This window comes from Ostrea edulis, chromosome 2, assembly GCF_947568905.1.
Source record: "Ostrea edulis chromosome 2, xbOstEdul1.1, whole genome shotgun sequence".
NCBI classification, from domain to species: domain Eukaryota; kingdom Metazoa; phylum Mollusca; class Bivalvia; order Ostreida; family Ostreidae; genus Ostrea; species Ostrea edulis.
This window is the reverse complement of record NC_079165.1, coordinates 57,310,143-57,320,393: the sequence shown is the minus strand read 5'-3', so window position 1 is coordinate 57,320,393 and position 10,251 is coordinate 57,310,143. Positions and strand designations below refer to the sequence as shown.

The window sequence follows — 10,251 nt, the reverse complement described above, 5'->3', positions numbered from 1 at the left end:
TTTTGTAAAGAAATAGTTTCATGAAATTGTTATGAATGCTAATATATCGTTATCACCAGCTTTTGTGAAATTTTGATAACGCTGTTTACGCAATATTGCAATTTTCTGACGTTGATATATGATTCTGTATATGTAGGTCTCGTATCATATAATGTGCGATGACCTATATATATACATGTATATATATATTGATAATTTATTAGTCTTAACTCTGATAAATGGAAATAAATACTCTTTCTATACTTTTATCAAATAAAAATGCAACTATGGAGTTACCTTAAGCGCTATACATAGGATCATGTGGTATTTCAACTGAAGCTGGTGACGTCTCAATATGAGTGAAAGATTCTCGATTGGGAACCAACAAACATATTTTTCTACGTTTTATTGACAGTACCTCGAATTATTGCTGAATAAAACAGAGCAACAAAGCAAGGATTTTTACAAATAAAATTTCAAAATAGAATGCTTTAAAAATAAAATTCATGGTTGAAATCGAATGTCCTTGAAAATCAAGATTAAAAAATACCGATTTCTCGATAAGGAATTCTGCATTAATGATTTTGTAGAATGGATGAGACAAGATTAAGATAAATATCGCTACCATTAAGTTCCAACATTTAAGGTTGATGGACAAATATCATTTACAATAAGAGTTGATTTAATGTCTGAAATATGGAAATTTGTCATTTATGCCACTTTATTTTTTATGATATCATGATTCAACTTTGGCTTGTAATAACTATGAAGATATGTTGAGATGATAACACGCATCATTGTTTGCAGGGATCACCTGGCATTTATCAAATCATTGGTTTACTCCCTCTGTCAGAGAGAGAGAGAGATTTAGAGAGAGAGATTTTGACACAGTTTAGAGGCAAAGAAGGGAACTAGTCTTGGTGTATTCTCAGAGACTAACTGTGAAATTAACTAAATTCTATCATCCCCCTCCCCTTCCTTTTACAAATTGTCGGGGGACTGTTGAGATACAGAATAAAATTTCTATAAAGTGATAAATTGGGAGAGCATGATTATGCATCACCTACAACATTTATCTAGAATTTACCATCATAGCATTGCACAAAGGACAACGATCATAAACGTGACCAACCATTACCTCCCAAAACAAAAGAAACACGGTCAAAAACACAAGAGATGATCACTGCATCAGAAATGAGATTTAGAAAGTAAAGGGTTCTTAATCAAATCGGGAACTTCGGATTTAAAAAATAATTGAAATGTTTGGGTAAAGCTCACAACCCACACTACTAATCATACTTCACAGACGTAGAGATCAAAGGACCTATGTTTCAGACGTTTCACTATTGCAGATGTAGATAACGCCATGTCAAATTAGTTCCTTCAATCCCTAATGTTGGACGATCCAAAGGTAAAAAAAAAAAAAAAAAAAAAAAAAAAAAAAAAAAAAAACCACCTGAAAATCTCAGCGTCTTGGAAACTTTGTATGAATTTGTTGGTGTATGTTTTTTCCTAGCGACATCTATTTCACAGAGAACTTGTATTAAAATGTACGAACGTAAAGAACAAAGAAATAATATCAAATCATTATTGTTTTTGTTCGTGATTTTTCTTTTGTTGTAAATCGGGACACTGTTACAATATTTTTAAGAAGTTATTTGGTTTTGATTTTACTGTTTCGAGTAGGTTAAGTGCTAAGTCGTTTACTTAGAAGGATGAATGATTGTACTGTTGATGATTTTCAGGATAGATGATTTTGAAAAATGTGGTGATTTTCAGTGTCATCAAGATCATTAGAAATCAACGTCAGCTGTACGTGGAAGTTTGGTAAGTGTGACGTTACGTATTATAGTCTATTTTGGATACTGTGCAAGATAATGATAGGTAGTTCTCTGAACCATAAGTGCATAAAGGGGAATCGTAAAAATTCTTATCCCTTTAACTTGAATTTGAGAGATTAGTAAATTATAAATGACTTCGTCAGTAGCGCTCGAATTCAGTAATACTAGACGGTAAACACAATTATACAAGTGTCTTAAATCCAAATGTCCATCATGATACTTTATTTTTAACATCTGTATGAAAAATCGTCAGATGTATTCTTCTTTTGTGTTTAGCATCGAAATGTTACTGTAAATGAATACATGTATTTTAATGTAATAAAGACACATAAATGTATCCGTTTCCACAAAAGAAGGCTTAAAAAAAAAGAACTACATATAGCTATAAACATTGATTCGGTTGCTTCTCATACCAATATCTCGAGAAAAGTTTGGAGCATATCAAATGGTTGGGACCAGATAGAAATGAAATTCCAGATGAGTGTTATCTGAACAATGGTGATGGACAACAGATCCAAATTTGTACGAGAAAATGGACATCAGAAACTGAAAACCGACATAATCACAAAACACAGAGTTTTGACTCCGATTTCAAAATCAACATAGCGAATAAAATACAACATATGGAAGGAAACATGCTTGATCCAGTCTATGAAGCGAAAGGTGAATTAAATAGACAGATTGTCCATGAGAAAATTAGAAAAAGTAGTTAAAAAATCAAAGAAATCTCCGAGAGGAGATGATTTATCATACGATGTCCCTAAATCCGAGAACGTTATCAAAGTAATGCATAAGATGGTCTTACTACGTACTTTGGCACTCGTGCACATTATTCCACTGATTTGGGGAAAGGCTCAGTGGTATAGCGTTCGCTTCGTAACCGGGAGGTCGTGAGTTCGTAACCGGGAGGTCGTGAGTTTGTAACCGGGAGGTCGTGAGTTTGTAACCGGGAGGTCATGAGTTTGTAACCGGGAGGACGTGAGTTCGTAACCGGGAGGTCGTGAGTTTGAGCTCCACTAGTGCCATGGCTGCGTCAAACCTAAGACGTAATATGGCAACTTCTACACCAAGCGTTCGGTATTTAGAAGTGAGAATCACGGGTCTTAAAAACTTAGGCCCCGTGTCGCGGCAGCAGTTGGCACGTTACAGAACCCTCACTGTTACAGCCCTTAGAGTGAAGCATACAAATGTAGGGCTAATTTGTGGTACTTTACCTACAGCTGGTGATCAATATAATTTGGGTGCCAAATCTGGAGCTCTACTAACATTTTATTATGAAATCAGCATTTCGTTGTTATGTGCTCTGTCCTTATAATTCAAATGCAAAATACACTGTACAAGTCTTAATATAGTAGAGTTTGAATGTTTTCAACTTTATCATATATATATATATATATATATATATATATATATATATATATATAAGCACAGAAAATTTCACTTTATTTTGATACCCACTCCCGCCCCTACCCGGGGTTGAACTCACGTCCTGTGGAACCAAATCTCCTAGCAGCGTGTAACCAACGCGCTAGACCGCTCGACCATAGGCAAGTCAAAAAACTTGCTTTCGATGACGATGGAATTCTCGGTATGAAACACGTCAGACCCAATGATAGGTTGTATTGGGAAACTATAGTTATAACGAGCATAGAATTTGCGAAATGCTGACTTTAAACGAGACTGTTGAAACTTCTGTGACATCAACTTGTTTGTCAGTAGACTGCCTCGATTTTTAAAAAGAAAACTGATCATACGCAGAACAAGCTGTTGCGTATCGAATCAGTTGAAATGAACATACTACATGCAGGTGATAATGGAATATTTCTACATAAATATGGGAAGTTGACGATAGAGAAGATGAAATCATCCCATTTGTCATAAGTTGAGTTCTTAGTTTGCCGTTAATATCCATCCTCAATAAGATATGTAAGTACGAAGCAGATGTGGAGGACTCCGTGGTGTCTTTTATTACGAGTTCACAGGGATACAAATGCATATCAAATCGACATATGCATGCAAATGATTATTGTTAATAGATCAAACGTCGTCGATATATCTAAATGTCGAGTTGAAGAGATTTTTTCTTCTCATGTGGAAACTTTTGAATAAATTCTGATTCATCACAATGTAAAAACAGGTCAGCTAACAAAGGAGCACAATTTGTCCCCATGGGGATTCCAACAGACTGTTCCAAAGACTACGAAGATACTGTCAATGAGGCACTCCAGCATATTTTTTATTTCAACTTCAGAGTACTTGTGCGTGGAATAAGAGTGATGTTTAACAAAGTAAATTTGGAATGACTGATCACTACATACGAAGATTTCTTTTTCCATTTTATATTTGAAAACAATTATTTTTCGAGACCAAGGAGGTTAACGCTGATGCTTTTATATTTCAAATAACATTTCGAGACCAAGGGGGTTATCCTGCAACATACACGAAAACGCTCCTGGGCTTCTGAACACAACTGCGCAGGATGCTAAAACTAAGTATTTACTGGTTCAACACTGATCTCCTTGGTGCAAACGTATTGCGAATCTATTACTGACGGCTATACAGTTGAAAAAAATGTGTCAGTTCAAATATGGCAAGGATTTATTCTGTGGCGGAAGTATTGATTAATCAAAAAGTTCTAAATCTGCATATTACAATTTCTGTTTCATCCAGTGTATCTTCTATTTCTATACCTCTCTACATGCACATCAGTTTTATGATATACGATACAAAGTTCAAATGTTGTGATTTAATAATCAAGTGCAAAAGGGTCATTATTTATTTCCATTACTAGTACATGTTTTTAACTTTTTTATATTGTTAGAAGACATGATTATGCATCTATTTTATGTAATGATTGATTTGTGTTGCTTATGCTGTGTCGACACCAACAGACAATTAAATCAAGTTTAGACCAATAAATTTAGAGTAAATTTTCCATGCAAAAAGATCATGTTTAAAACACTCTACATGTAGCTCAATAACGAGCATTATGACGCCCAGTTTTCCTTTTTAGTTTCCTAATTCTCCTTTAGTGTAAAAATAAGAAATACACTTTCCAAAAAATTGATATTGCTACAAATCTCAGATGCGAACCTCATAAATTATACATGCAGTGAAGAAGATGTCACCCTGTCATTCACCACTAAATGGGGAATACTCAAAATATCTAAATTGATTCAATAATGGTTTAAAATCCACATATTCTAGTACATTCAGTATTGTAGAGCTCAACAAAGTTTGACAATTTTCAGCATTTTCTTGGACTTTGATGCATAATTTGCCAAAATACAAAATTCAAAGACAACCTCTAAGGTGTCAATATAGGTTTCTTTTCTGTTTCGATTGCTAGTTGTCATTATTGAAAGCATCTTATTTATGCCTGCATTCAAATTATTTTTGAAAATTTAACATATGCTTTCAGTTAACATTCTAAAAAGAAACAGATCTGATGAATGCTACAACATTTCTAATCTTCGTGTTGTAGTCCGATTCGCGGTTTTGCGTTTTCTTGAATTGTATTTTGCTATGACGTTCTTGCAGTTTCATTACATTTGTATGGTAAAATCATTTCAGGATATGTTTCAAAAGTATATTCCAAGGTCTCTTAGTGTTGATATTAATATATTTCATAATATTTCAAAAAATGTTCAACAATAGTTATTTGCCCTTTTCGTCAGAAACGTTGAAAGCGTGTCCAGAAAAAGCATTGTGAATATTCAATGAAATTGGAAACTGAATTGTGTTACGTTGATATTGTTTGAGAATAAATCTCAAGATGGAGAGTTTTTGGCGGCAAAACGCAATTATTTTTCCAGCACTGCAGCATTCTTTAATTCGATTTTGTTTATTTTTAGATATCTCTATACAGCTTTTATTCTTCTGATTGGCAAATCCAAGTGACATTTTCAACGCATGCAACCATTCTCCATTAGTACTAGGACAATTCTATTGAATTATGTTTTATGAAAGGGTGTAATTTAACCCAGCGAGATGTACAATATTTTTTTATTTTCATCGTGACAGCATCCTTTTATGTTTTGTGTATGTATTTTTTCAAAACTAACAACAATTTAAGAAATAAACTTAGTTATATAACCTGCATGAATATTAAAATTCTTGTTCGATGCATGCAAGGGAACCTCTTGTGAGACCAATCTCCATAAAGGAAAAAAGAGTTTCCAGCATATCAAAATATTTTGGAACTTTTCGGGTTCTGACGCACATGTCCGCTCCGCTTCGTTTGACTGGTAAGGCTGTTTACTGTTCCCCCAATTTTTATTTATATCCATCAATCATTTATGTAAATGATTTCACATTTGAACTTTTTAATATTTATATGTCTTACTTTAAGTGGACTAGAGTTATGTATTCACTGTATATTGATCATTCAGGATTTCTTATAATCACTATGCATTCCTTTCAGGCCAATGTATATAGTTGACGTAGACCAAAATGAAAATACCATGTCATTCTATACTGATTTAGCTATTTCTAGAATTACTACATTGCAGGTAATGATACGTGGTATATAGATTGCATTCGATTGTATTAGAAATAAATTGCATGTAAATTAATATAAAAAAAAAATCACCCTTGCAAATTGTGTTGGCATATTTCCTCGGATTTACGTTTGATATGAGACCTCAAACAAATTGTTCGTACACGCGACAATTTAAGTGAAGAACAGTAGTATTCTCTCTCTCTCTCTCTCTCTTGAAAATTTGGTAAATCAAAATATCCCAACTTACTTTTAAAAAATCTTCCAATCCCATCAATGGTTAAAAATATAATGGAATTATATGGTATAGATGCTGATTGAAATTATTATTAGATTGGCCTATTTTCTTCTCAAACGCAGAATTACGTTTACTTGAAATATCAAACATTTTGTTTGTACACGTAATAATTAATTGAGGAACTGGTATGTATCCCCCTCTCTCTTTCTCTCTCTCTTTCACGACTGAAATTCTACAAGGTTTCCTGTTACATGTGTATTACGTTTTAGGTAAACCTGTATGAAATTTGGTTAACCAAAATATCCCACCCTTCTCTTAGAAAATCATCCATACACATCAATGGTAAAAATATTGACTTTCGTTATAAGAAATATATTTAAATCGGCCAGCATCACAGACAGATATCACCAATTAATACATGTTTTGTTATGAATCGGACAGTCCCATTCTACCCATTTAAAAATGATTTAACCAAACAAAAATAATAATAATAATTCAGGGCATGTCGTGCATGTAGATAATCATTTGAGGAATTTATTTCAAAGCTTCTGACTTAAAATGAGTAAAAAAAAAATCCTTTCTAGTGATTTAAATCACGTGATATGTCATTCAACAAATGGATACGATCCAAAGACCTGGAATTATGTCACGTGGTATAGTTGATTAAAGGCACCTCCCACGTGCTATGTATAATAGCAATCGGGCTTTTTATTATCAGTGTATTCGGAATACTACGGTGGACTCCTGCAATTTCTGGAGGGAATTTTTTTTCTGTTGAAAATTCATGGTAAGTTAAAAAATTTCCCAATTCGTTCAATAATGCGTATTTATAAATTTGCTTTTTGATGAAGGACACCTTAATTTGATTATTTGAGAAATGAGGTCATATTTCAAGGCTTTATAACATCAAGAAATAGGAAACTTTGCAGGTGCTTATTGCTAAAGCATTAATTAATGTCATTACAGCACAAGCAAAGAGTGGACACGATGATGTCCCCTACCTGGAATCATGACACCGTTATTGCAGCGAATTTTTACCAGCCCTTTTGATGGACATATTTCCTACTCGTTTATATATATTTTAGTTATCTTTGAAAGATAAAAGGAATAAAGAATCATATGATGCAAATAACTAAGTGGGACATCACATCTACGATACAATCTTTCAGTTAAAACAAGTTCGTTTCTGACCTGCAGTTTGTTTCATTAATATCAATTATCAGTCCACTTTCTGAAGACGAAAAATCCAGTAGTTGACGTCAACGATGTTATCCAGTCAATATATAGAGTTAAATAAATATATTCTGTAGCCTTCAGACCTTACAAGTCAATAAATCAAGCAGTATCTCTACCTGAAGCATCGTTACCCTTCCTATATTGAAATATATCATCTATTGTCCTTTACAGCTTATCAAACTAGTGAAAACAGCACTTGAAATGAAAGACATTTATATAACGGCAAATGACAACAATGACGCAGAGAAAGAGAATGAAAGTCAAGATTCCTCCACTTCCTCACAGACAATGCAACTGAGAAGGAGTATGTTTGGAGTAAAATCCCTTTTGTATAAAAGTTCGAAAAGAAATAGCTTGGAGGACTTTGATGACATCCGGAGCATATTGTCTCACAGGTATTCATTATTCGAAATTTCTGTGTAATATTGTCTGTAAAGTTTACCAGTTCAATGATATCTCGCTTTGAACATAATATTTAACATTTCAACAAGGTTTTTAATGTGGTATTTAATATCCACTGGGTCCCCTAAGTAAATATAAATTCAACTATAGTATTTGTAATTATTCACTAAAGTACTTTACATGCAGCGATTAAACTTAATTCGATACTCTTCTAGCAAAGTGGAAGACAACTGGGAATCGCACGTTGATGAAAACGGAGAAGTTTTTTATGTTGACGTCACAAACGAAACGCATCGCTCACAACGGAGAACACGTCATAAACCTGCTAATACACGTACGAGATATCGCCGTAGACGACTGCGGGATAACCACTGTCCATGCCATTGTCAACAACAGAATGATAGAAAATCAGAGATTCCGGAAAACCAAAATTGCAACATGAATGGTGTGAACGTTCTTCAAAGTTTCGATAGTCATTTCGTGAATACAAACTACCTGGAAAGTTTGATAGACTTTCAATCACAGCTTCTTGCAAATGACGAGGAAGATAAAAATGGAAATATATTGGATGAAAAAGATAACGTCATAGAAAATTCCAAAGATTTTAAAGAAATTCACTTATTACCTGACGAGCATGCTGTATGCCCAGGACTAAGTGGTGATTTTGTGTCTAAGACCCTGCATTTTCATGCTTTCTTTGGGGCTATTTTGTGTCGTTATAGTCAATGTGCTCAGCCAAAAACTGGAGTTTCGCAAGGCATGCTGGAGGAAACTAAATTAGTCGTTCAATATGTGGAACCGGGTAGTCCTGCTGGAATGGCGGGTGTCATGAAAGGTAAATGAACATATATGTACGCTTAATCGATAGATACAATATCGGGATATATTGATTTGATGGGAATATTTCACATATCAGATCTTCTTGATTTTAAGTTAGAAATAGAGTAATTATGACGATAGTATTGTAAAATCGAAATTGAAATTTTAGGAGATGTCCTTCTCCGCCTGGATGACACTGAAGCTTCACTTCTCCTGGAGAAAAACTCTCTCTGTAGTTTACCAAATCAGACTGTAAGTACCTTATCTTGAATTCAAATTCCCAGACATAGTCTTGCTTTAAAACAAATTTACTTCCCAAATATTTCTTATAATAGGTATATATTGTTTTTAGATCAAGTGGACTTTGAAAACTACAGAGGAAACGAGTTCAGAGTCTACCATATCTATTCCTATAACGTGTGAAGAACAAACCTCAGAGCGGATACAGGCCAGAAAACAAGCCCGAAAGAGTTTGATTCAAATCCTTTCACGTGGAGTAAATCCGAAAATTTCTTCTTTTTTCAAAAAGTTAACTCAACACTTAGTTTCTGATTCTGAGGAGTTGAAAGTCAGATAACGACCACACATCATCGATGGACATCCGCCTCATCAACTTCAACTATTTGTGTTCATTCTTCATGCACTCAACTACGGTGCTTCTAAGTTACATGTATATTTAAAGAAATATAAATATCAAACTGTTATAAATATTGTATGCAATAAAATTTATTATGAAAACTTTTATTTTTCAGAGATATTGTTCGTTGATAAATAGATGGAGATTGAAACTAATTTCCACACGTAAGGAAACACTATCCCTGAGGCCTTTTAATTGTTCCATATCTCATTAATTAGGCAATTAACATTGACGTGCGACCTACATTTTCAAAACCAGGTGGCAGAAAGTCTTAAAATCCCAGACATTCAATAAAAAATTAATATACCATAAAACCCAGTTCAAATGATACAAAAGGATATGAAATGCACATTAAATGTCATTGAAACTTTTTAGAAGTTTTGTAAAATCCATGAAGGCATTGTTGATTGAAGGGAATCAGGTGCAACTTTTAGCAGTCTTATTTAGACAAGGCTTCCAAGTGAATTGAGGTAGAAATGGTAAGGTTCACGTCAGGCGTTGATATAGGTGAAACTTTATTGGGTGGATCCGAGCAGATCGCGTCCATATCGGCTTTATCGTTGGGTTGGAACTGAGATACTGGTCTGACCTTGTAGGCAGG

The 10,251-nt window shown here is 34.0% G+C and overlaps 1 protein-coding gene across 5 annotated transcripts; it reads left to right on the top strand.

The window, feature by feature from the left end:
* Window positions 1-1,968: 1,968 nt before the first annotated feature.
* Window positions 1,969-9,754, top strand: LOC125681983 (uncharacterized). Of its 5 annotated transcripts, none has more exons than XM_056154536.1 (6): window positions 7,193-7,343; window positions 7,523-7,734; window positions 7,964-8,187; window positions 8,410-9,029; window positions 9,183-9,265; window positions 9,349-9,754. In XM_056154536.1, the coding sequence occupies exons 3-6, from the start codon at window positions 7,994-7,996 to the stop codon at window positions 9,379-9,381; spliced, it is 930 nt and encodes a 309-aa protein (XP_056010511.1). In that variant the 5' UTR covers window positions 7,193-7,343; window positions 7,523-7,734; window positions 7,964-7,993; the 3' UTR covers window positions 9,382-9,754. The 5 variants fall into 5 exon arrangements, with proteins under 5 accessions (XP_056010509.1, XP_056010511.1, XP_056010507.1 ...); XM_056154532.1 differs by having other exon boundaries at window positions 7,199-7,343; window positions 9,366-9,754; XM_056154535.1 differs by lacking the exon at window positions 7,523-7,734 and having other exon boundaries at window positions 7,241-7,343; window positions 9,349-9,522.
* Window positions 9,755-10,251: the final 497 nt, after the last annotated feature.

Coding starts and splice junctions, on each gene's coding strand:
- LOC125681983 (XM_056154531.1), top strand. Junction 8,188..8,409: donor CGGAGCATATTGTCTCACAG/GTATTCATTATT, acceptor ATACTCTTCTAG/CAAAGTGGAAGACAACTGGG. Junction 9,266..9,365: donor GTAGTTTACCAAATCAGACT/GTAAGTACCTTA, acceptor TATTGTTTTTAG/ATCAAGTGGACTTTGAAAAC.